This window comes from Lonchura striata, chromosome 2 (genome assembly GCF_046129695.1).
Source record: "Lonchura striata isolate bLonStr1 chromosome 2, bLonStr1.mat, whole genome shotgun sequence".
NCBI classification, from domain to species: domain Eukaryota; kingdom Metazoa; phylum Chordata; class Aves; order Passeriformes; family Estrildidae; genus Lonchura; species Lonchura striata.
The window spans coordinates 99,213,499-99,239,970 of record NC_134604.1 but is presented as its reverse complement, the minus strand read 5'-3'; the positions used below and the strand labels follow the sequence as shown (position 1 = coordinate 99,239,970).

The 26,472-nt window shown below is 37.6% G+C and overlaps 3 protein-coding genes across 12 annotated transcripts in view; 1 reads left to right on the top strand and 2 right to left on the bottom strand.

The window, feature by feature from the left end:
* Positions 1-15,412, bottom strand: part of OFD1 (OFD1 centriole and centriolar satellite protein) — a 29,635-nt gene extending 14,223 nt beyond the window's left edge. The window contains exons 1-15 of one of the 2 annotated variants that reach the window (XM_077781603.1): positions 15,368-15,412; positions 15,152-15,253; positions 13,113-13,313; positions 12,276-12,344; positions 12,163-12,190; positions 11,285-11,392; positions 10,392-10,528; positions 8,214-8,387; positions 6,176-6,282; positions 5,128-5,247; positions 2,714-2,787; positions 1,962-2,053; positions 1,627-1,816; positions 839-969; positions 361-472 (exon numbers count right to left, since the gene is read on the bottom strand). In XM_077781603.1, coding sequence (XP_077637729.1) covers positions 361-472; positions 839-969; positions 1,627-1,816; positions 1,962-2,053; positions 2,714-2,787; positions 5,128-5,247; positions 6,176-6,282; positions 8,214-8,387; positions 10,392-10,528; positions 11,285-11,392; positions 12,163-12,190; positions 12,276-12,344; positions 13,113-13,313; positions 15,152-15,247 — 1,639 coding nt within the window. In that variant the 5' untranslated portion in view covers positions 15,248-15,253; positions 15,368-15,412. Of the gene's footprint in view, positions 1-360; positions 473-838; positions 970-1,626; positions 1,817-1,961; positions 2,054-2,713; positions 2,788-5,127; positions 5,248-6,175; positions 6,283-8,213; positions 8,388-10,391; positions 10,529-11,284; positions 11,393-12,162; positions 12,191-12,275; positions 12,345-13,112; positions 13,314-15,151; positions 15,254-15,367 lie in introns of those variants that run through there. The other variant, XM_077781604.1, reaches the window with a different exon arrangement.
* TRAPPC2 (trafficking protein particle complex subunit 2) lies at positions 15,273-21,469 on the top strand. Of its 3 annotated transcripts, none has more exons than XM_077781611.1 (5): positions 15,273-15,359; positions 16,515-16,625; positions 18,239-18,387; positions 19,128-19,209; positions 20,058-21,469. In XM_077781611.1, the coding sequence occupies exons 2-5, from the start codon at positions 16,533-16,535 to the stop codon at positions 20,154-20,156; spliced, it is 423 nt and encodes a 140-aa protein (XP_077637737.1). In that variant the 5' UTR covers positions 15,273-15,359; positions 16,515-16,532; the 3' UTR covers positions 20,157-21,469. The 3 variants fall into 3 exon arrangements, with proteins under 3 accessions (XP_077637737.1, XP_077637735.1, XP_077637736.1); XM_077781609.1 differs by lacking the exon at positions 15,273-15,359 and adding an exon at positions 15,619-15,682; XM_077781610.1 differs by lacking the exon at positions 15,273-15,359 and adding an exon at positions 15,997-16,407.
* Positions 21,470-23,895: 2,426 nt separating this feature from the next.
* RAB9A (RAB9A, member RAS oncogene family) overlaps positions 23,896-26,472 on the bottom strand; it is a 29,513-nt gene continuing 26,936 nt past the window's right edge. For all 7 annotated transcript variants that reach the window (XM_077781608.1, XM_021535566.3, XM_021535561.3 and 4 more), the window contains one exon: positions 23,896-26,080. In XM_077781608.1, the coding sequence (XP_077637734.1) occupies positions 25,441-26,046 (606 nt within the window). In that variant the 5' untranslated portion in view covers positions 26,047-26,080 and the 3' untranslated portion in view covers positions 23,896-25,440. The remainder of the gene's footprint in view (positions 26,081-26,472) is intronic.

Sequence of the window (26,472 nt, the reverse complement as noted above, 5' to 3'; positions counted from 1 at the left end):
ATTGATTATTTTTATTATGAACATTCAAGAATCAAAACACAATAAAACACAAGTTGCCTGCTGGAAAATGTTGTTTATGTTACCAGCAAATATTAATATCCTTATGTTGAGGAAAAACAGACAATAAATATATGCAAATGCTCAGGGAGGAGTATTTTCCTTCCTCCTATAGGTTTGTTTTCTGAGAGAAGGTTGTAAGGAGTCTCCTTTTTAAACTGGGTTTTAAACAGATTTTGATTTTAAAGTTTAAAATCTACTCCCTGGTGATGTGTTAGTTCTACACAACTGCAGTTTTTTTAAGCTTCTGGAACTTCTTACACTTGTCCTTCATAAAGAACTGCTCTCGTGTAAGATACAAACCTGCCTGTGTTTGCTTCACTTGCAGTTTCAGTTCTTCAACCTGCACATTTAACTTCCTGACAGTAGCTTCAGAGTCTAACAGTTGGGCCTTTAACTGGGCACAACGCTCAATCTATAGGAAATCAAGAGAAAAACAAAAACCAGCATAAATTCAAACAAGAAGAATAATCTCAACTGGCTGAATACTTGGTTTTGAAATGTTGTTCAGTTCCAGTCAGACTATATATACCTAGTATCCTACTGAAAGTCAGCACTGACAGTTTGATGACTTAGTAAGACTTGGTAATGTTGGACTGGTTTTGGTAGTTTTTTGATGTGGTGATGTTTTGTTTTCTTTGGAGTTGTACACATAAAAATAAGTACAGTACAAACAATCCTTGTAACTGCATGCCAAATGGCATACATGGACAGATGGGAAATTGTGAAAGAGATGACAGGAAGAAGAAAAAATTCAAATAATTTCAAAATAATAATTTACCTCACTTTGTAGCTGTTTTTCCAACATTTGCTTATGACTTTCAAATTCATCCCGCATCAACTTCTTAGAATGCTCCACTCTCCTCAGCTCCACTTGGCAGGCCAGGTACTCCGCTGAGGGCTGGGACAGCTCTGCCCCAAAAGGGAAACACCAGACACTCAGATGAAGAATAACAAGTGTGCACTTTTCTACACAATAGTCTGTGAACATGTAAAGCTGATTTGATTTTAGGAACATAACAAGGCTTTCTCTAAATAAGTACTTGGAGATCTTTTTCTTCTTCCTTTTACAAAGGACCAAAATCTTTGTTGGTGTAGTCCTTTAAGACCTAGACCCAGACTATCCTACACTAGAAGAAAAATACATATCCTTATCTTTCATAACTGCAACACATCTCTATGTTCCTGTAATCTGAAATGCACATTAGAAATACTTTGTATTTATTACTGTAGTCAGGCAAGCGCTTCAATAATAATGCCAAGTTCTTTTAACATTATTAACCATACTAAAGCAATGGTTAGAAATATTGCACTGCTTTTTTCAGAGGGTGAAAGGGATATCCTTCCAAATTACAGCTACCATTTAATTCAGGATTTCTCCCATATAGACATATAAAAGAAAATAAACTTATGCCAAGGACTGCTCAATTATATGCAAACATTAGCTTGCGCTTCATGCAAACTACTAGCAAACATAATATAAAGAAAGCATTTTAATGAAAATTTACTTCTAAACAAATACTTGTAGAGAAACATAAACAATAAAATAATTAAATCATTCACACTGACTGTCTCGAAGATGCTGGTTCTCACTCCGAGTCTCATCCAACTGTTGCCTAAGAAGTTTATTCTGCACTTGGAGCTCCAATTTCTCCTCCTTTAGCAAAGGATAGTCTGATACCTCTTTCAGCTTTTCTGTCAACAACTGATTCTGTTTATTTACCAACAGAACCTGGGCCTTCACTGACTCCAAGTCCAGCTGCAGACAAAGAACAGTTTAGAAGCTTATGAACTGCTGTACTACTCAACAATTATTTTTATTTCACATTTTCTTTTTTATTTATAATATACCTGAACTGCACCAATTAGAATACAGGCTTCTTTAAATTCATATTTACAATTACCTCAAGCTCTTTGGTGCGAGATACAGCTTGCTTGAGTTCCTCCTTTTTTGAATTAACAGCAATGGCTTCTTCTTGCAAAAACATAGCTTTCTCTGCAGGGAGGATTACAAATGCTGAATTAAAATCAGTAGAGTATTACAGTAAAAAAACTGTATCAGCAGAAAACAGTTTTAAGCTGCTAAGCCCAAAATTCAATTTAAGACATAAACATGACAATGTCATACACACACCTTAAAAATTAACTAAATCATGCTGTATATACAAATGTATACATATGCATATACACATATAGAATTAAGTAAATCAAATTCCTATGCCTGTGATGTATCATTTCTTAAACATCCCTAACTTTAAAGTCTAACCATGTTATCTGTTCTGCTCTCTTCCATGAGCTCCAATTAAACATTTTGTGCACAATAAATGTAGAAACTGGGAACTGTGCCAGGTTACAGTACCAGAGTTCAGTTAAAGCCTGAATGAACCAGTAGGACTTCCAAAGGAAATGGGACACTGAAAAACCAGGAATGCTTTGCAGCCTCTGTGCAAAGCAACAGTTTATGATTCCCACTGCATTCTGAACAGGAACAAGTTGCTGAACTGTCACTGCTGCTGAATGTTACCTGTCCTGATGGCTCTTCTGTCCCTTATAGCACTGAAGACCAGGACTATTCAGGAACAGTAGTGGTTTGGCATATGACAGCATAAGCTCTAGACATAAACAGGTACTTTATCAATCTCAGACAGATGTTTACCTTTATTTTTTTTCTCATCTTCAGTAACTTTATTGGTTCTGGCTATGTATTCTTCTTTTAATTCGAGCTGATATCTAGAAACAAAAAGGATTATGTACTCCCAAAGGATGTGTGTGCATACATGCACAGACATTTGTGCTAATTCCATTCTTTGCCAAACTAAACTATAATCCCACAATCATTTATTAACAAAGTTAACTATCATAGAGCCATCAAAATGATTGGAAAGGGCTCTGTGAATCATCTCATTCAACCACCTCCTCAAAAAGCCAGACTATTGCCACCTGTACAGCAGGGCAGATGTGGCTCTTCCTAGCCAAGTCTTGAAAACCTCAAGGGACATATATTCATCATCTCCCTGGATGACCTGTACCAATGCTGCACTACTCTCACAGTAGATTTGCTCCTTATGTCCGAGCTAAATCTCCCAAGCCACAACTTCCAGCCCCTTCCATATGAACTCAAAGGTCACATTTGAGAGTCCAACTCAAATGGACTATCCTGGCAGACTTGACCAAGCCCTTTCCAGTTTCTTCATGACTTCTTTGAACTGGGGAGCCCAAACCTGAGCATGGCATTCCCAGCATAGCTTTCCCCAGTACCTTCCAAGGGACAGTAAGTTCCCTCAGTCTGCTGGCCATGCTGCTTCTAATCTTACCCATCATACTGTTTTGCCTTATTTGTCAGAGCATGCTGCTGGCTTATAATCAACCTGGCATTCACTGTAACTCATCCACCTCCTCTTCAGAAAGGCAGCCTCTCAGTCAACTCCTTTTTCTCATTTATACAACCTGATAGGGGTTTTCTGCCCCAAACTGAGCTTTGCCATTTTCCTTGTTAAAATTCCTAAGATTTGCACTGGCACAATTCCCAACCTTGTCAAAATCTGCCTGAACTGAAACTCTGTCATTCACTGTGGAAATTATTCCTCTTAATTAAGCCTCATGTTCAAAGCTGAGGATGCCCTGTGCCCATATCCAGATGAATGTGTTGGACAATAACAGCCCCAGAACTGGTCACAGAGATTCTCTGCACACCACCAGTCACCAGCCAGACACTGAGCACTGTCCAGCACATATTCACAGCCCAGTAGTTATCCAACAGTGCCATTCCACTGAACTGGAATTTACAGGAGCTAAGAAAGCTCAGCATTCTACATGACTGGGACGTAATTATACATGGTTTCAGATATAGCCAAATTCCATGCTCCTATACTTCTGCAAATGGTCCAGACCACTCAGATCCTTCTCCCAAAAATGGCATTTAATGTTTATTGCAAAAATAAAATGACTGATTTGCTAGCAAGCATCACTACTTTTGCATAAGAAACAGTAGTTCTTTAATACTTTTCATTAATGATTTGGGACAAAAGGACATGAATTTTGTCTTCCTGAGCACCTGCAACATGCCTTAAAATATTTTGTATGTTGATAAAATAAGCAAAGCAGCAGTTTATCCTTAAAATACTTTGCTTCTCCTCCTGTACTGAAAGGATGTTGCAACCATTATTTGTAGCTAGCTGTGAGTCAATTAATTGCATTTCACTGTTCTCTAACAAAATCATCAAATGCTGAGGGATTATTTTTACCAGAACCTACTATCAACATTTTTGCTCTTTAATTTAAAGACCTAAAACCACAGATAATACTGCTCACTGGCTTGCAATAAAAAGTAATGATTTATCAGTCACTTGCTTCAGCTGCCTAACTGAGACAGGTTCATGACATGCCAAGAGCTCTTGTCTGCACTGAAGTATCGAGGAGCCCTTCGAGTGACCAAGGTACTACAAGGAAGTACAATAGCAAAGTTAGGATATACCCACAGCAACACTCCAAAAGAAATCACAGAGGACTGCCAATTCCTTAAAACCAGTTTCAAACAGAAGGTAACCAATAAGAGGGAGATCCATATCACAGAATCTCTCTTCAAAACTGGGAAGGGGTGAAAGTAAGAGCCAGTTCATCTGTATAATGGACTAGTATGTCTCTCACTCCTTTTCCAAGGGAACATCTCTTTAATGCTGATTTCCCCTTCATGCCTATTCTGCATTCATAAAATGCTCAGTTCTTTTAACTGTGGTCAAAGGAAGTAATTAATACTGCTTCAGATCCTCTTGTCTAAATATACAAGCTAATGTCAGATGTCTTTTCCAGATACTGACACAGAATTTAAACTACAACAATAATATAACCTATAATCAAAATAAAATTATTTTCTACAATAATAGAATTATTTTATATAGTACCAGCAAATAGCTAGCAGTAATGCAAAAGTTTCAACCTCACTAAAACAAAAAATGTAAACGCACATTTTCAAGTCTTTGCTTTGCTACGCTTTTCAAAATAAATCCTATAGAATTTATTATTCTGTTTTCATAGGAAATATTATGTGTCCAAAAAGAGAAAAAAAATTACTTTAAGAGTTCTGTCTTCAGCTTTTGGTCATATGTCTCCTCTATGTTCTTCACAGCAACCTCACGACGTCGAAGTGCATCTTCTATAGCTTTATTTTTCTCCTCCTGAACTTTCTGGGTGCTGAAACATCCAGAAATACAAGACAATGACCAGTTATAAAGTCAAAGTTTCAGACTGGGATTCTGTTTCTTTTTCACAGTAACATTTATAGACATCAAAGGGCAAGGTGCTTGTTTTGAATACTGTTGCAATTTGAAATCATAATCAGACTCTGTCATTGTAGTTCATTAAGAACATGGTGATGTGACACAAACTAAATTGCTCTATTTAAAATTCAGTACCAATCAATTATGCAGCTATCCCAGGTTAACCCTGGCTCTGTTTCCCACACTAAACACACTTCAGAAGAAAGAGCTGAATAGCTAGAATAGCTGAGCATGCTATTCTATCAGCACCCTCTACTGGGTTGATAAAAATCCTGAAGTTTTTGTTAGCAGGATACTCATTTCACTACAAAAAACAGATGGCAATGTAACAACATTAAGTAGTATTGAAAGTTTAGCCAAAGATGGATTACTTACTTTTTTTATTTAACTAAAGAAAATGGATCTTATTAAGGACAAATAATAATAAAAAAAAAATTCAACCCCAAAATATAGGGCTAGTAGGCAAAATATTAATGCGCATATCTCATCTGTGTTAGGGTTACATACTGTGCTGTCTGGAGGTTGGGTTTTTTTAATTTAAGCACTTTTAATTTAAGCACTTAAATTTAATTTAAACATGCTTAAATTAAAAATAATAAACATCTGTTTCCTTGCCTGCAAAGCAATGTTGAACTGTTTTGGTTGGATGAGGTGGAATACAAAAAAAACAGAATCATCTTTTTGTATGGGGTATCCCTGCTAATAGAGACAGTATACAATACTGTTCAAAATGTAAAATTCTGGGATATATTATCTATTTCAACATCACAGAAGCAGAAACATCTTAAGGCAAGTTTTGCAGAAGCATCATTTAGCATTGTACATATCCTTCAGCAACTTACATTTCAAATGCCTCCATCCTTTGCTTCAGTTCTGCCTCTCTGGTCCTTACGGCTTCAATATCTTTCAACAGACTTTGTCTCTGAGCATACACTTCCTTTGCTTCTATCTGAATCACAAAACATTATCCTTAGTTTTACTTCACTGTAAAATTCCATTTACTGTTTAACACACTCAAACTTTGAAGGATCTTCTCCCATAAATACTATTTATGTAGTCATTATATGAAATAACATCTGGAATCAATTTTGAGTATGTTTTTTTAATTCCCTTTCTACTTTCAGTCAGAGTAAAAATGTTTTAGATGGAGTCACTTCCGCCTACCCATAAACATCCTTCCTTTGAAAAATTGCACTGATTAAAACTGAAGTCGAAGGAAATTTTTTTTTTTAAATTGCAGAATAAACATGCTCAAACACTTGACTTTTTTAAAATAAACAAGTTTTGTATGTTCTTCACAAAAATGTAGTTGAAAAAACAAATACCAAAACCCACTGATAAAACATGACTTAAAACTAAAACTGAGTAAAGCAACAGCCTTTCAGATTTTGCAGTTTAATTTACAGAACTCATAAAAAAGTGTAACCGGGACTGTCCAAGTGCTGAACATATTAACACCAAAATCCACATATCTTCCGCTTAATAAAAATGGCTTTTTTTTGCCCTTAAGCACAAAAGGCATTATTTCTCTCTCAAAAAAAAACCCAAAAAAAACCCTCAAAAAACAAAAAAACAAACTCTAAGAAGAAAATTATGGTTTTGCCATATGGACCCCTGTATTAACTTTGAAAGCCACATGCATTTGACAGTGCTGACAGATTTAGCTGCTGTTCCTGGTACACAAAATAGACCAGTTTCTCAAGCTACATTTCCTAGACATAAAGCCATCATAGCGAAGGGTTAAGTGACCAGACATCTTTCATGTAAATATACCTGAACTCTGTTTAAAGAATCCCCAGGTAAATGAAACAAAGTTCTCAGTGAGTGCAGAAGCTGACAACAGAAATCAAATATTTATACACAATACTTGATTGTTGATCTAGTCATTGGTAGGGTGAATTACTGAATTGGTAGGGTAAATTACTGAATTTATTTCATGCCCACAGAAGAAGACTGATAGCATAACATAGATGTTTTCTTGTCAGCTTCAAAGTACATAACCATGAAATAAATTCATGGCATGGTGATAAAATGTTTAATATTATAGTTATATAGAGACCTACACAACTGCTTTGTTAACCAATACCACATGTTCTCAGGGAAAAAAACCAAACCAAACAAACCATAATGCCACCACACCAAAGCAAAAATACAGTTAGCATTTGTGAATGCCTATTATTTGGATATGAAGGTCTACTGCAGATAGCAGGGAGGTGGCAAGGTAACCAGGCAAGGGAAGAGCAAACAAACTACTCTTTCAGAAGCTGAGAAGTAACAGCTTGAGATCGGGATAAGCAGCTGAGAACTGCACAGGAATTATTGTGTACTGTAGTAACAGTTATTACCCGGGCAAAAAAAAGCCTAGAGGAGTAACTCATCAACACAAAAGTGTTCAAAAAAATGAAATGAGATGCTAGCTTACAGGAAAGATGGTGGTTATTCATAACATTCAATATATAAAAACAAACAGAAACAGCATATCTGTACCATATGAGCTATTTATTCAATTTAGGTTAGAGTCTTCTGAGCAGCTAAAAGAACTTAAGAATGTAACTAAAAGCTATGTTCAACTTTCTGTGAAAAAAACCCCAGTGATCTGAATTCAGCAAAATTATTAAAACAGATTTAAAAGTATTTATTACATTTCCATCCCAGCTTGCAGAACTGTTCCTTTTCTAGTCATGTCTACTTAGATGTTTAACTATATTCATTCTTGCAGCTGCTAAGTGCATTCCCCTATTTATAAGAAGAAATGTGAATTCTAAGTCTTCCCTAACCAGCCAAGATCTGAAGGTAAATCTCCCAAAGATAAAAGAACAGTCTAACCAACTCACTGAATCATTTTGCAATAGATTAAGAAAAAAATATTTGGAACTTTACCTCTTGTTGCCTTTGAAGCCTCTCAATAGCATTCTTCTCACGAGAGATCAAGGCTTCCGACTTTGCTTGATGTGTCTTCTCTAACTCATGGCGCAGCTCAGAGATTTCTTTTTGGGTCTGTGCTTTCTCCTCCATTTTAATCTTTGCTATTTCAACTTCTTTAAAATGTTCAAGCTTTTACATAAAGGAGGAACAGAGATAAATAGGGCCATCTTCAAATCAAAAAAGACAATTCCTCCTAAGACAATTCAAAATTTCACTTTGAAATCCATGCTAGGAAATGATAAATTGATAACAAATAATTACTGTGATAGAAGTATCTTACCAACACATACTATCTGCACATCTCACAAAGTTTTCATGTGTTTATCTGGTAGCCCAAAGCAGATCTTACACAAAACTGTCAGCTTTAGACAAGAGCAGAACAGAAGCCTATGAAGAAAAATGCACTGCAGGAGTCATACTCTCCTTGGAGTTAAGGAATGGCCACAGTCTTTTACTCCTCTTCCAACAGTCTTTATTTTTGTCCCTTTCCCAAACAACCAGTTTTGACTAGTGATTCAAGAAATGTCAGAAACAGACCCACCCTGAATTGCTTAGAAACCACAGTAATTCACCTGAACACAGAAGAAATGCCAGAAATGTAAAAAAATGCAAAACACGTAACTTCATCTGAAGAGGTTTACAAAGAAGTCCCAATTCACTAACTTCTAAGCACAAAAAAAAAAAGGAAATGCACATAAACAGGAAAGTACAAATCTTGCAACAGCACAGAAGAATCATTTCGGAACATGACTCCATAAAGTGTGTGAAGGACAATATATATGAAAACAAATGGGATTGTGAAGAATTGCAATAAAAATTTGGAAGAAAATTGAAAGCAAGCACACAAGATAAAAAATGTGAGGAAAAACTGAACAAAAGAATCAAAAGAGAATGACAGAAAAATTGTGAGAAAAGATTGAAGAGTGGAAAAGGCACAGTAGGAATGTCTGATCAAGCAACTCAGGTCTGTGGGCACAAATTTTGTGGAAAAGAAATAGTGAGACAATACGGCATCACTTGTATATATACAAATTTCATTAGAAATGTCTTACAATAATTTACATAATGTTGCTAAGATATTAATGTAAAGCTAAGTGAATTTAGACAAGCTTCCCATCTCCTGTTTTACAACTGGTTTGCTTAAACTGGTAAAAACTTAATAACACACAAATTGACATGCTTTACACATTAAAAAAGAGCCAGTTGGGGAATAAAGACAGAATGAAGGTAAAAGAGAGGTTTAACTCTCCATCTTTCTACTTGTCTGGCTAAGTACAAGATGACTACACTGAGTGCCTTTAAAAGTGTGTGGAAGAATTCTGATTATTAGATTATTATTTTTATATCCCAAGGAATGGTTGATCTTGACAGAAATTAATGAAAAATATATTGAAATGAAATACAGCTGACTTACTTTTTTCTACCTAAATAAACTGATGATCTTGACCAAAATTTATGGAAAAGAAAAAATATGTATTTAAAAAAAAAATGCAGAAAATTCCCTCTGCTCCATTTTTTAGACAGAAGGATTATCAAAGGATTATGTGACAAAATTTTAATCTTATTTCCAAAATGAAGGAAAATTCTCTAGAAGAGCTGTCTTCAATTACAGGAAGAAAAAAGGTTAGAAATTATTCATAATACTGTCTTATGACTTTAGTGTTTCTGGGCAATGTTTTGAAATAGAATGCAAATTCTCATCAGTATTAAAAATTAATTATCTGTCAAGCTACATAACAATAATTCACACCTCTCAGTTGCTATGCACCATACTGAAATTCAAGCATCAAAATCTTAACTGGGAAGGAAAATTAAAATTGTGGTATAAACATTTCTCCATAAAACAAAATAATCAAATAGCAGATAAAATGTACGAAATTAAGACAACCAGAGTAAGCAAATGTTACAAATCAACATCACAATAAAAAGCTTAACATTCTGTGCACATTAACAAAAATGGGGGATGACAAATATACATGCTATATCATCAAATTAACAACAGATAGTGGATTAATTTAGACTTCTCTGCTTGTTGTAACTACTAGATTTTTTTCATTTTGCCTTAAGTATGAAAAGTTTACAATGTGTAAAGTCAAAATTAATGTCTCCCTCAAATTCATAAACCAGTTATACCTTTTGATGCATTTCTTCGTGAAGCTGCTTCTCTATTTCTTTTCTATATTCATTAAGTTTTACTTCTAAAGATTCATATTTCTGATGCAGAGGATAGGAGTCCGCAAACTGTTCATCAATCAGCTGAAGCTTCTCAGCTATAAAAAAGCAACACATCCATCATAATTTAAAAACATTCACTGCAGTTACCTTACCAAAGACTGCAGGAACCTCACTCTGCAGGAGATTCCTCAGCTTATTCAAGCAGCACTATCCTAGAAAGATGTGTGTGGCACAAAAGTAGAGGCAGCACAGAAATGCCATTTACAGGCATATGCATATATATATATATATAAACACAACATAAACATAGGAGGTGGCACTTGGCTGTTTAGGCACTATTTGTAGTATTACATAGTCATTCCTCCTCTTTACCACAGGTGGACAAGAATGTCCTTTTGTATGCAACTTGTAGCTTTTTTTTATTAATCTATTAATTGTACAACCTTTAGATTTTTTTTATTAATACATTAAAAATAGCATGCATATTATACATTCAAGAAGTCCCAGTCTATGCCTAACTTGCTCACAGAAAGAGGGAACGCATTTACAATTCTGTTCTCCAGAACACATTCCAACACATAACATTTAAATTCCATTTGTCATAGGTCTTAGCTAAATGCCTAAGGAAACACACAAGTGATTTAAAAATAAATCCTATCCTGATTGTGTCTTATTATAAGAAAATTTAGAAATTCCATGTTCTAGTGACAGACATGACCTTTACTCATTGCAACTTTAGGTTGCATTTGAGTAAGTAACAAAATAACACCATTCATGCAATATATATAAAGCCATACCATATACCAGTATGAAAATATCTGGGAAGACTTGCTTGCACAGGCTGCACTTACCAAGAGACTCTCTATAAGGAGGCACTGAGGTGGTCTGAGTTTCTGTGTTGTGAGTTTCCCTGTTTAGATGATGTTCGGTAAGTCCAATTAAAATTTGCATAAGGAAACCTAGCAAGCCCCAATAGATTAATTAGTTCTGATTTCATACCTCAATGGAATTTTAGCCTGTAATTGACAAAGCAACTTTCAATGTACAAGAAAAGAATAAGTATTTCACTAAAAATCAATACTAGTGAACAATTATGGTTTTATTATAAGCATAATCCAGTCCATCTCAGTCAGCAAAACCTGTCCTTTTGCAACTTTTCCTCTCATCCATGTCTCTTGACTCCCAAGGTCAGTTGAGAGCATAGATTATTAATACTTAATTATGAGGCCTTTAAGCAACAGGGGGTTTTGAAGATCAGGCTCCTTTATGTTATACAGTATAGCTAGGTTTTGTTTTGCAGATATAAGAATTAGTTCTTATATAATACAATGGAAAATCAATTAAATCTGTAACTAGTTTTTGAACTATATTTTGAAAGCTAATTCAGTGTTATAAAGACAACCCAAAACTTGAGTTTTCCAAAGTTAGTATGAAAAGCCTCCAAAAAGCATTATATGTAATACCTGATTACAGATTTTTCTCATATTTCTAATGTACAAGTCATTTATTTTATAAGTAAATGTCAACAGTTAATCCACAAATATGAGCTGGATAATCCTGAATATAACATTAATCATCCTGATGTACTGCAAGTTTCAAAATCCAAATATATCCAAATTACTCCATACCCACACACATTTAAGAAATCTGCTTTTTTGTTGCTCACATCTTAATAAAAATGAAGCTAACATAAAAATCCCTGTCTGCATTGCATGCAAAAATTTTGTACCTTTATTTGCCTTCTGAGTTCCTGAAGTCTGTAAGAAAGAAAAGAAGTTTTAGCCAGTCTATTTTCATCACCACTGTAATTCAAGCTTATTTTCAAAATCAAAATAACTTTACCAATGATTTGTAAAGACTGGATTCTGGATTTATCCTCATTAATTGAAGAAGATCTTGCACAGTCCACAGCTGTGGGGAGAAAGATCCATTAGAAAACCTTAACAAATTCAAAATCATTTCAAATATGCAAATGGAAGTATTTCACAGTTATAAATGTTTTCCATTTGCGAAAGATCTATTTATTCCCTGTAAAATAAGTTTCAGAGGCCTGCTGTTCTACATTTATTTATCTTCACTACTTCAGACATACAGCAGCCAGCATGCAGCTTCATCATTAGCTGAAGCTGTGAAGAGTTTTGTTCTTTGCCTACCATCAATATGTGCTTGCTACTTTCCTTCTCAGTTTTCTTGATTTACCATCCAAATCAGATGAGCTCACTAATCCAAATGATTATTAACTACTGACCAGGTCAAAAAATTAATTTTAAGTTAAAAACAACTTCACCCTATCACACTTACAGAGAAGCAAAGGGAAGGCAAGGACCACCCTTTTCAGCCACACTTTGTAGTTAGAGAACAGCTTGAACTGACCAGGAACCACATTTTCAGGGAATTTAATGGCCAAACAAACTTTTATCAGGTTCAGTTCCCAAGTGCTCTGCCACACAGACAGACTGTGGCTGCACCTCTCCAGAACAGCATCACTAGCTTATTGCCAGTTTCAGGTATTCATGAAAATGACCCTGAATGACAGAATGTTTTGTGGAGATGATCAGAAGCTGTACTTATGTTTGTATTTCCTATCACAAAAAATGATCTTTTCAATTGTTAGAATATGACAACCTCCGGAGACCAAAGCTCCTAGACATCGTGGAATAGGCAAAATATTGAACTTACCTTCTTCTTTTCTAATCCACTTTCTGGAAAGAACACAGAAAGTGAATACTCATAGCCACATCTCTCTAGATGATCTGCCACCAAACTGTTAGAAGCAGTGATCAAAAGTGAACTGTCTTCACTTGGAACCATCTGTGGCTGAAGCTCTCCACTCAAAATTGGGTGCATTAGCTCATGGATTAGCTGGTTTCGGAGCTGTGTCTGACACAAATAAAGAAAACCTCATTGTATTATCAGTTTACATGTGATTCAATGAGAGTTTTAAGTTTTCAAAATCCACAGGGAGCCTCATTTTACTTGTACAACCTACAAACAGAACAGGACAGACTAATTCTGGCAAAATCTGGAAGGGCACTATGAACATCCTGCCCTTCTTCAAAACCCTCTAATGGTAGATACAATGACCTCTGACTTTCCCTCAAAATGTATCAAATGTACCAAGGACTAAAAAGAAGTTCCCAGTCAAGAGCTCACATAAACACCACTCTTGTACCATCATTTTCACATCACTGCTTTCCTGTTTACCCTCCCTTTGGCTTAAATAAAGCCCTCCTGATGTAGGTCTCAGGTGTTCTTGGAACCCTCACTGGTCCTCTTTTGAGTCGCATATCAAAAAGCTGCTCATGCCATCACAAAAGTAAGCGGCAAAATAAACAAAAAAATTAATGTCATAAATATCAATTATTTTGTAGGGAAGCAAAAGAGTACTAACCAAAGAGACCTACAGGCACCAATAATAATTAAATGACATTTTAAAATTATTTATTTGCATTCTGTGAGTTACAATGGGGGGGGAAAGTAACCTAAAATCAGACCTCCCTTCTATAAAAGGAAGACAGAATTCTTTTCATTATACAGTTATTCAAATTGTTAATATGAATTGTTTATAGGAAAAATCATGGCACAAGCAGTGTTTTAAGCTTTCAACAGCAGGTATGCAACAGTGACACAACTGAATAAAAAGATGGTGTGCTACCAAAAATGTGACAAAATAATTGCCAAAGCTTAACAAAGCCAGATCATCAGACTAGCCTGATATTTTAGCATGGTTTTCAAGAGAAATTAGGCTGACAACAAAATTACAGAACTACAGAATATTTTGAGTTGGAAAGGATCATTGAGTTCAACTCTCAAACACAACAGAAAAAGCCCATTTTCCCAATTAATTTCTGAACTTGTCCAGTTTTAACCAACTTTAACACGTCATGTTGCCTCAAAAACAACCAAGAACAGTGACCTCTTATACATCTTGTGGCAAAGTAAAGGTGGAAAGCACAGGGCTGAATTCCTATCCCTAGTACAAAAAAGGAAGGCAGAAATAACTGTCTAGACAAGTTAAACAAAGCAGAAAAATGGACTTAAACAGGAAGTAATCTGCTAGAATATTAGTGAAGTCAAATGAGAAATGGTTCTAGCATTGCAAGCTTGGTATGGAAATCAGTAATCCAAAAACAAATTGTCCAAAACAGGAAATTCTAACCTATAGAATTATCAATTATATTTTTGAAATATTGATCTTTTTTCCTATACATTCTCCTGAATGAGAAGACTGGGACAAAATAGCTCAAATAGTTTTAAAACAGGGTTGTAGTATTTTAGAAGTATTATTTATATAACATAAACATGTTATGTTATATGAACATATTATAGGTAATAAACGCACCCTGTAACCTGAGAGATACTTTCCTATTTTATATTCTAATTTGTGGTTCTCTCCCCTGCTTGACGTCTTTTTTCAAGCATGGGTATTTTCAAAGACCTAAAGCAGGCTTGTAACCTTCCTGAAAAAGACCGAGGCCAAGGCATAATGAATAGCCATTCTGTTTAGACAGAACCTCGTAAATGGGGGGAAAAATCCCCAAACACAACACAACACGACCCCCCCCCCCCCCCCCCCGCTAAGACAACAGCTAAGTTGTGGCAAAAATAATAACTTCGTGGAGAGAGTGAGACGCTTGCACTCGGCATGGCTTTTCGGGCTCTCTATGTTAAAGCAGCACAGAGGGTCATAGGCAGCACCTGCTGAGAACAAAGCACACCTTAAGTGTGTCCAGTACGCCTCGGCTCTTAAAGGTCTGATACAGCCTTTTCCGCAGCTCCTCCTGGGACAGTGTTTCCCTCTCAACCGATGCCATCCTGACCTACAACACCGGAACAAAGCGGGGCGTTACTGACTCGCAGCTCGACCCGCAGCCAGCGGGACGCCGAGAGCTCTCGCCGCCTCGGGCTTCCCGGGGCAGCCTCCCGGTACCCACGGGAGAGCGCCGGGCCCGGAGCGGGGCCGGGAGCGGGGCCGGGCCGGGAGCGGGGCCGGGAGCGGGGCCGGGAGCGGGGCCGGGCCCGGAGCGGGGCCGGGCCGGGAGCGCGCAGGGCCCGGAGCGGGGCCGGGAGCGGGGCGGGCAGGGAGCGGGCAGGGCCCGGAGCGGGGCCGGGAGCGGGGCGGGCAGGGAGCGGGCAGGGCCGCCGCGGCCGCGGAGCCTCACGGCGGCGCCGGATGGGGCGGGCGCAGCGCGGCGCTTCCGGCGGCCGCGGGCGGGCGGCGGACGGGCCGGGGCGCGGCGCGGCGCAGGGTAGGCGGCGGGACCGGCGGGACCCTGCGGGACCCTGCGGGACCCTGCGGGACCCTTCTCCCTCCCCGCCTCCCTCTCCCCCTGCCCCGCGGAGCCCCTTCTCCCGGGAGGCCGGGGGCGGTGGGACGGGTCGGCCTTTCTGGGCAGCTCTGGAGTGGCCGGGGATGGAGCCGTGGGGCAGTCCCACGGCCGCCGTGTGCCAAGGAGGAGGCGCCCGCCGCCTGCCGCCCTTCCCCTTCTGCTGCCTGTGAGCAGGGCCCGGGAGAGACGGGCGAGGAGGTTCCTCCTCTGCTGCGCCCTGTGGCCCGGGATCGCCGGGTGACTGGGGCTCCCGGGGGATAAATCATCGCTGAGCGGGGCAGGAGTTGGTTTTAGGTGCTTAGGTTCACTTCCAGGTCCGCTTTCCAAGGATACTCTCCGGCTTTCCCAGGATCTGTCAAGGCTGGGAGGGAACACAGGCATCTGGGCCAGCCTGTTCAAGCAGGGAGCACAGGACACAGGATTGTGTTCAGACGGTTCTGGAATAACTCCAGCCTCTCTGGGCAGGCTGTTCCAGTGCTCAGTCACATGCACAGCAAATAAGTTCTTCCTCGTGTCCAGGTGGGACATCCCGGGCATCAGTTTCTGCCCGTTGTTTCTCATCCTGGTGGGTGGCTGCACCAAGAAGAGCTCAAAACCATCCTTTTGATGTGCATATCTAAATGTTTATCTCTCTCCAGCCTCTGGTAAATATGAATGGGCAAATCAGCATGTTGGCTGATTTTTAGGAACTCTTCTACATGGATTAAGAGTGTCTTTATAGACTCATCAGGATTTTTCTGTTTTCTTGTAGGGAGCATTGTTTTGAAGAATGTCTGGAAGTTTCTACTTCGTGATAGTTGGTCATCATGATAATCCCATATTTGAAATGGAATTTCTGCCTCCTGGAAAAGTAGAGTCAAAGGTGTGTTTTTTTGCCCCCTGTGACACTCCTGTGATTCTTTTATAATTTTACAGTGTATTAGAAGCATGACCAGCATTGTTGTTAAAAGAAGTATCTACTGTTTTCTGGGGTTTATGGAACAGAAGTTTTATCATAGGGAGTAGAACTCTGGATTTCCCAAATCTCTTAAAAAATCTTTGCCAGATTATACTAGTTCTTCAGAAAACATACCTTTCTTATATATTCCCTGCTGTATTTTATAGAATATATATCTTAGTTTTGCTTTCATAATTTCTCTTAGTGTACAGAGGTTTTATCATAGCTGTTCATTGTATGATTCCACTTTTAAGACAATTATATACAGTAATAAGGTAAAGTAAGAAGCATAAAATTGAAAGCTCTATTCAGTCCTTTATGCTATAAAATACCTAATTTTTAAATCACCTTCATTAGTCATACTTGCTTTTAAGTAAGGAAAGCTACAAATTTATATTGATAAATAAAGACTTTGAAAATGTGATAAATGCAATACTACTCAATAATTATTGTTTCTAGTGGGAAAAGAACGAATCATCTGTAAGTGGCATTACATGAAAGGAAAAAATAGGCTTCAGAATAAAAGGGCATGTATCTGCGAGTGTATCCAAAAATGGAAGTATATGCTGTCGCTGATTGGAACTGCATGGCATCATCTGTATTTTGAACTAATGGCCCATAAATGATCATAAATTAGGCTACTCAGGCTAGACTTTGTTTGAGGATCTGTAAGAGTTTATTGCAGGGAAAACCTGAGAGGTGAGAGTGGCAGTAACAGCAACCCATTACTATGAGAAACAGTACAAAACTGCTTTTTCTTCCAGTCTAATGAAAGCTTCCAGTGTGGTTTTGTCCTGTATCTCTTCTTGGCAGATGTTCTCTGGTTGCCTACAAAGTACACAGGCCAAACACTGTGATCTTGTGTTTGTTATAGGAGGAAATGCAGTTTACATCTACAGGCATATATTTAATACTAGTTGCAGAATGCTTTTCTGCACTAGGTTTTAGGAGAAAGAAGACCCCAAAAAAATCTGTTTCTAGGTAAACAACATGAGAATAGCAGAATCTTTAGGTGATTTTATCAGCATACCTGCCGTCTGTACTTCTGCTTTCCGCATCTGTTCCCCAGCTTTTACACCTTGTAACCTACGGGTCAATTTCTGCCAAATTTGACTGGAATGTTACAGTCCAGAAAATGCTACATTTTATGTATGCTATGTAAATATCACAAAAACAGATGGCTGGAAAGAACAGAAAAACACATATGAGGGCCTCTATTGTGGAATAAGTTAGCAGTGGGAATCTGCCCATCAGTAAACAAAAGAATTTATGCTTGAATTCATTCCTGAGGTGTAATACAGGCTTTACTGATTTAGTTGCTCTCAGGGTTGGTTTTGTGATGATCTTTTTATTATGATCTCTTTTCTCCCTTGAAACCAAATATCATGCAAACAAATGCTGGTTTCATTTAATTACAGGATGGCACATGTGACAGAAAAGCGGGGTATATGTAACATTATGTAACTGAAGCAAATGATTGTTTATATTTTATTCCTTTCACTGAATTACTAATCTGCTGTCCTCTGGAAATGCGTTAGGATGATCATCGCCATCTCAACCAGTTCATTGCCCATGCTGCTCTTGACCTCGTGGATGAGAACATGTGGCTTTCTAACAACATGTATTTGAAGACTGTGGACAAGTTTAATGAATGGTTTGTTTCTGCTTTTGTCACAGCTGGACATATCCTTTCTAATTCTCTTTCCTTATATAAGAAAAGCCTTTTCCCAGAAAGAGGTAAGTTAGATAAAGTGAGTTTGGAACAGATTTCTCTGGCTATTTGCTATTATTGTTAGAGTCATCACCTTCAGGAGAAACTATATTGGGAGGCACAGCAGTTGGGAACAGTTGGAAAGATGGATTTTTACCTTTGTAGGAGCCAAAATAGCATAATGAGATGTGGTACATGAAGTAAAGAGCTATGGGAGGCTCTGAGAAAGCTTTTATGATTCTCTGTTCCCACCCGTTTGACCTTGTTGGAGAGAAGTTGCAGTGAACATGCCTGGTGTCAGTCACTCCAATGGTGAAAGTGCAGTGAGGCTTGATACTATGTACAGGTAATCCTAGAACTGTTTGTTGAGAAACATTTGTTACACATAGCAAGTAACATTGAATGACGTTTTAACTTTAGGGGTACATGGTTGAAGTGCAGGGGGCATAATCCACATTCAGAATTACATTGTTTTAAAAAAGAAACCTTTGATACAGAGGTGATTATTTTCAAACAGGGGGATGTTAAAATATAAATGTAATGCTTTCCAAATTTCATTGCCTCAATTACTTTTTTAAATGCTTCCTCCTATGAGTCACTGCTGTTTCGTGTACAGCTAAACATTTTAGTTATATGTTGAATTAGGTGTAAATGCTTATCTCAGGATAATGTCTCTTCTTTGTAAAAAATTTATTCTCCTTAATTACTGTACATATGAGATTTATAATGCTTCATGATGTAAGGCAAGAAGATGGAATTAAGAACTTCTTTACTGATGTGTATGAGTTGTATATAAAGGTAAGAAATCATTTTTAATGGTCTTTCTGCACTAGTTTTAAGCATGTTCTGCTGTTTGTGCTCAGGCACAGCTGTAGTAGCATTTTTTCTCTTGGGTGCCTGTATAAGCACCTGTGCCGTCCACATCAGCCAGAGCTGGTAATGTGTGACACAAAGGCTGTATTTTCCATTAAACAGAATAGACTTTTTGAAATTGTTATAAACTGTGCTCTTTTAGACTTCTTCACTTTAGTCCAGTGAGTTTTTTGTAGACTAGATTAGAATGGTTTGGGTAGGAAAGGACCTTAAAAACCATCTAGTTACAATTTCCCTGCCATAGGCAGGGACACCTTCCACTAGACCAGATTGGTCAAAGCCCCACCCAATCTGGCCTTGAACAACTCTAGAGGTGAGGCATCAACAGCTTCTCTGGGCAACAGAAAACTTGTGACCAACTTCTTGTGATGCATTTTGTGGTAGAGTGGTACCATTAATGATGATAATGAAAGGACTGTTCTACAGAGCCAGGTAGCTTCGCTCTTGGAACACATAGGCCTTGTTCTCAAATCCTGGTGGTATTTCCACTAAACAGGGCCATGGCAAACAATCACCATTCTCAGCCTCCGACCGGCACTCAAATGATTCTAATTTCCACCAGTGTGATGGGTTTGTTCTGGGGAGCTGGTGCTATGGGATGGCTCTGCACATGTATGGAGAGAATGCAACGGCCTGGAAAGCAAGGACTGTTCAGGGGGTCTGTGCTCTTAGTGGCACTAAATAGGCTGAAAGCTAGTAGTAGATGTCATTCGAAGTGACATTTGCCAGGGCTGGGCCTTGTGCTTATTGATACATATTTGTTCTTTCCCCAGTTTGCAATGAATCCATTTTATGAACTCAATACTCCTATTCGATCCACTGCCTTTGAAAGGAAAGTCCAGTTCCTTGGGAAGAAACACCTTTTAAGCTGAATAAATAAATCTCCTGAGTGAGTGCTTTTTCCCTGCTTTCCTGATTGTTTGAACTGTATGTCATCTGGTTAGTCCCCTACATGTTTTATATTCATCTTCTGAAGACTGACTAATTGGATGCTGAAGCAGCTTTTTCTTTTGCTGATATAGATAAGAACAGCCAAGCTTCTCTGGTTAAAAAGGTATATCTCAAGAAGCTTCCTTTTATATTATATGTAAATGAAGTTTTAAACTATCAGAAGCTGCAAAGGTACAAATGAAGAAACTGGGACATTATGTATTAATGCATGTGCAAAGTGTAAGCCTCTGACATAGGTTGGGAGGAAATTGGATCTAAATGCAAAAGATGTTACCAATCATCTGCTTTAGTATGAACAAAAGGGAATTCTTGACTGTTTGGCCTAAGTGCTTAATTTTATGACAAACTTTCCTAGTTGTATTCCTTCAGTAGAGAACTCACTCTGCAGACTAACCAGACTAATATTACACTCTCTGGTAGTAAATCAAGCCTCTATTTATTCATATGTAATTGTATGTATATAAATTACTCAATAAAAAATTGATAGATCAGAAAAGCTGTCTTCATACTTCAAGAAAATCTGAGGAAAACCCCTAAGGTTTATAAGTGTGTAATTTCAAATTTTCTATGCATTTAGTGCAATACACATTTAGCTGCAGTGTTGCATCAATGAATGAAGTAGACCAGAACAGCCAGATTTGCCTTGACATTAATTCAAATTCACACATGAAAAAAAGCCCAAACTAAATTTACATGTTTAAACCCATGGGTTTTTTCCCAATATTTCTGCAACTGCTGAAACTTTCTTTTTGTAAATAAATTTAGAGGAGGATCTTTGAACCATGAAAGTGTATTTGTTGAGGTTTCAGAAAGGCATTATTTGGCCTGGCTCCTAGTCCATTGTAAAAGCTTATAGGAGCCATTTTGCAAAACTTAACATCATTCCAAACCAGTAATTTTTAAACAGATCATTTGGCATATATGTACCTAATGCTTTGTCTGGGTTTAAAATCTTAAGTATTCTGTGTCTTTATGCAGCAAATCTGTATAAGCTCTGTTGTACTTTTTTTTTTTCACTGTCTGAAAAGTAATTTCCAAAGGAAGTGGCATGCTGTTCTAAGAAGTATTTTGCATAGTCTGTATAATTAAGGGGACCACGTGTGTATGTGCTGTAAGTCAGTCATTATTTCTGCACTTACTGCTAAGTTGTCACTGTAAAATATTCCATGAGAAAAAAGGACATGATAAAGAGGTTGCAATATTTACCTTAAATAAAACATGAAATGTTGTAGTATGGATGCCTGTTGAATATACTTGCAAGTGATTTAGAAGAAAACCAGATAACCACAGTAACAGTACCTGGTGGGGAGGCCTGTATTTGCAATATTTTTGCATACAAACTGCACAGTACAACACTTTAGTAATGTCATGTAATTTTATATAAATCAACTTTTTTTTTTTTTCTGTATACACAGAAAAAACAAACACACTTGAGGTAAAGCATTATTGATCATGTGATAAGGAGCCACTGAGCTGCAGTTTTCTACCTTCTCCCCTGTAGCATGACAGCTAGAAAAATCCTAATGGTTAAGATTCACCGAGGAAATACTTCAATTAAATAATCATATACTTAGCAGGAAGTAAAGGCTTGGCAAATAGGAAGGATTAGTGTTAACAGTTTCTACCACTTTTAGAAGCTACATTTTTTATAACTCCATTTGCTACTGCAGTAGGATTTTAAATAAAATGAAAGCATTTTCTTTCTTGACTGATTTCTGAAGGCAATTAGTCAAGTGGTGCCTGTTCTTACACCTCCCCTACACCTTTCCCTTTTTCCTCTGCATTTAGGAATTGTAGATGGGAAATGCAGACTCAGGTCCACCTAGGCTTTATGAAAACAGACCGTTACTGGCCACAGAAATGGAAGAATTATGTCCTGACTCATCACCTTTGTCCTAATTTGTGGTTCAGGAGCATTGTCTTGTGACAGAACTCTGAAGGCCTTGGCAAGGTAGCTCCAAGTTCTCTGTACATGGACAAGCACTTGGTTATACTTTAGTTTGTAACTCTTCATGGTCAGCTGAAAGACCATCAGCTGAAGTGAAGGGTGAAAATCATCTTGTGGTCATCTAAAGTCACAAATCTGCTTTAGGCCTGAAGGCTGCAGTTCCAGTATGCTTCAGTGAACAGTTTCTCAGTGAAGAGACACCTCCTTTGCAAGGATTATGTTCCTACCATCTAGAGACTTAAGAATTCAAAATAAAGTCTGTTGCAGTACAAGAAAACAGAGATAATCTGCATTATGCAATAAAGGCAATAAAAAGTTAATGAGTTAAGGGGACTAGAATTACCCTAAGTCATTCAAAAATCAAGCATAAGGAGATGAGAACATTAGCACCAAGCTAACATGAATCGACCTTAATAAATCTGGGCTGGAAATGCAACTCGGACTCCACTTTCTACCAGGTTCTATTACTGTTTAGGTAACCTGTCAGGTGAGTTAAAGTAAGATCCATTTGAGGTATGGAGCAGCTGTTAAAGCAGCTTATGTAAGCAGATACAGTTTGTTGTGACATGAGCTGTCAGCTGTCCTAGGTAGCTTCTTCCACCCCTTCCCATTTTGCTCTCTAACAAGCACAGCTTTCACCAGTCCCACCAACCTGCCACAACAGTAAGTTTTTTTTCTCATTTAAAGGACACTGGAACTTTGCATATATGTTACACAGTATGCACTACAATCTACTGCTAACAGGACTCTGAAATATTTGGCTCTTGAAACAAATCAGTGAATTGAAACATAGGCCACAAATGCCTACCTTACATCCCTATGGAATGATACCTAGCTTTTACAAAGTATGGATGTTAATGTTTGTTATTAAGCGTTATTTTATACCTGTCACCTATAACTGCTTGTCAAAAGATATTTGGTTCTGTAGGCACTCCGTAGTTTCTCTCCGAGACCAATTCCTGACCTAAACCTAATTCCTATACTGTCTTATTTACTACAGCATGTTTATCTTTACTGGCCACTTTTGTGATTTGTGTACAGTTATGGTACAGCAGCTCCCAGGGCATGAGTAATACACTTCTATGGCATTATGTTTTAATTTTATTAAACCTACTTGTTATGTTAAATGGAAAGGGGACAGATAGGAAAACACAGATGCCTACACAGAAGAAAGACCACAGTGATTCTCATCCTTCATTTTTCCTTTTTAACAATCTTACTTGAATGGTATCCATAGTACTCTAGTCACAGTATCTTCAGCTCCTGTTTTGTTTCAACCTTAATCTCTGCTAAAATGAATGTTAAAGGAAGCTTTAAGTAGCAAGGTAGTAGTTTTACAAAAATTTCATGTCACTAGCTTAGTAGCCCCTAACACAAGCAATCTTCATTTATAAAGCTTTTTGCTCTCTCATCCTAAGATTAGGAGGAATTTAGCTAAGATTTTCTTCACAGATATTTTTATTCATTGACTAGAAATTAAACATAAGTAGCAGTTCAACCTATGTTTAACTGCTCAGGGACTAAGTTTAAAACACAGTTCTGTTGGTGAAGATGCAGGGCTGCAAGAATGAATCAGACTTAGGAATGCAGAGAAGATAAAAAGATGGTAGTTTTAAGCAGGAGTAGCAGATCTGCAGACTAAAGTTGTCCTGGACAAGTTCAAGCAAGTATAAAATACATTCAGAAAAGTGTACTAAGAGGAACAAGAAGGGTTTGGTTTTGCAAGCTTTACTTCCAAATAATTACAGCTGGTAGGTACAGATTGGTTAGATACTTTTAAGATAAAGTGCTTGCTGGTAATGTACTCTCAAGAAAGGCTTTTCCATTGAAACAAAAAAGTTTCTCTACAGAAAGCAGTTGTTTAATGAATAACATGGCCTGTCCTGCAGTATCAGACTTCCTCTCTCAGACCACACATACATGTGTGCCTGTTAGCAGTCAATTACAGATGGAAGCAATTGCTAGTGCACTGCAATTTTGCTACTGCAAGGACAGTGGTTACTTTTGAGAGCCAATATTGAAGAATTTCTCATACAAGTATTCTACCACTTAAACTGCACCTGAAAGCCTCAAAAACACCTGCAGTTTTGTCTGCCTGACTGCAAAAAAACTGTCCAACAAATACAGAATTTGCTCTGGTTCATAATTATGAAATTAATTCCGTAATATAAAAGACATTATCTCTTAAAGGTACAAGTCCATATCCTAAAATAGCAATTTTAATAATTATCAAATTCAGCTCAAACACTATTTTTATATACCTGTATTAGGGCTGAAAGCTGTCAAATCTACTGTAAGTCAAGAGCTTCCTGAGTTCTCTACGTATTGCCAATCCTTAATATCACAGTGGAGATATTACTGGTAAACACAATCATAGCTCAGGTTAACAGGAACAAGAAGTTTGGAGCTTCTAAGGCTGTACACAAGGAGTTTTCCTAAAAAACTGTCACAATGAGGATCCTTTCAAGTGCTATTAAAGCTGACTGAAAAAAGCATTTATTTTTCAAAAAATGGTTATACTTCAGTTACTCAGATTTCTCACCTTATTGATCAGAAACATGCTAGCATGGACTTAAGGTGAGGATACACATTAATTTTGAAAATTATCAGTATTTTGCATTAAACCACTGGAAAAATTAGTGCAGCATTAGAATAGTATTTGGGAAAAAATGGACATTAAATACGTAGGAAATTTGCTTCCTACTTACAAACCTACACAATTTACAGCAACATTAGGCAATTGTAGAAGACCTGGACATAATTTATATTAACTTATAATAACCACATTAGAGATGAAGTACCACTCACAGCAAAAGGAATGTAGTGAGACTGAAGTTTAATATCTAGCATTGTTAAGAAACTGACATCTAAGGAAACAAAAGTGGAATGCCAATTTCATAAAAATATACACATATAAAAGTATCTTTGTGCCTGAATTCCAGAACAGCTTCTCCAAAGTAGTGCTTCTAGAACTTTCAAGTTTTAATTATATTCAAAGTATTTATCATTTGAATAAAGTTGGCAAATTACATCCTTATATTATTTTCTTCCTTGATGTCTTCCTGAACAGAAAGCATCACTAATTCAATAACGGGTCACTCATGAATGGAGATTTTTCTTTTTCTCCCCCATAAAAGCAGCAGAATATTACGATTTTAATATTAGAGTGAAACCCATTGTTATTCTATCTACTACACCTTCTCCATTCTTTTACAGAACAAGCTAGTCAACAGTAATTTGGCAAAAATAAATTTAAGTCAACAACAAGATGAGCTGGGCTTCGGTTTCCGATGAAGGTTTACTGTATCTGTTTGAATAAAGTGATCTGATCTATCTTCAGAGGCTAGAACTCTTCTAACAGCTTCTTCAAAGGCTGCTGCAACATTAGTGGCATCTTTTGCACTGGTTTCAAAATAGGGATGGTTGCCATTATTCCTGCACCAGTCTTGGGCTTCTTCTGTAGATACTTGCCTTTCATCGATATCAACTTTGTTACCCAGTATCACAAATGGAAAACTTTCAGGCTCCTTGACATCTGCATAATAAATGAATTCTTTCTTCCAGTTGCTTAAGTTTTGGAAGCTTTGAGAGTCATCCACGCTGAAGGTTAGCAGGCAACAGTCAGAACCTCTATAGAAAGGAGTCCGCAAGCTCCTAAACCGTTCCTGACCTGCTGTGTCCCATATCTGCATTGTAACAAAATGTCCATCGACTTCCAACTCTTTATTTAAGAATTCCACACCTATTGTATGAAACAACTGTGCATCGAACTTGTTGGTGACATATCTGTTCATGAGGGAACTCTTCCCAACTCCACCATCACCTAGCAGTATTACTTTAAGGAGTGATGATTTTGCTGCCATTGTTACGGGAACAGATCCTCCTGTTTTCCTAGACCTGTAAAGATTAAGGAAATCATTAAAAAGGAAATAGTTGTGAGCACCAAATTCTGCACACATAAATATCTAGAATGTATTTTAAATTCCACCAACATCTAATTTCATGTACAAAAACAGGACTCCACTAAACAGGCGAACTGTAGATAGACTCCAGTAAGAGTACCCACTCAAGAATATTAAATTTAAGAGGTGTCTCTTCCACAGACTGCAGTCTGCATCTAAGCAGTATGCTGCATAAATTATTAGTCTGTCACTTACAACTATTTGAACCCCCCAAATCGTTCAAACCACCCCCTCTTTGTACTGAAGGGCTAGGCTACCACATCACATTCAACAAGTGCTATAATTCATTTATGTTCACTGGAAAAGGTTCATGGAAAAAGCAGAGCG

Excerpts from the sequence above, each read along its gene's own strand:
- TRAPPC2 (XM_077781611.1), top strand. The coding sequence starts at position 16,533 with ATGTCTGGAAGTTTCTACTTCGTGATAGTTGGTCATCATGATAATCCC. Across the intron at positions 18,388-19,127 it reads TTTGTCACAGCTGGACATAT|GAGATTTATAATGCTTCATG; the intron begins CCTTTCTAATTC and ends TACTGTACATAT. Across the intron at positions 19,210-20,057 it reads TGTATGAGTTGTATATAAAG|TTTGCAATGAATCCATTTTA; the intron begins GTAAGAAATCAT and ends TTCTTTCCCCAG.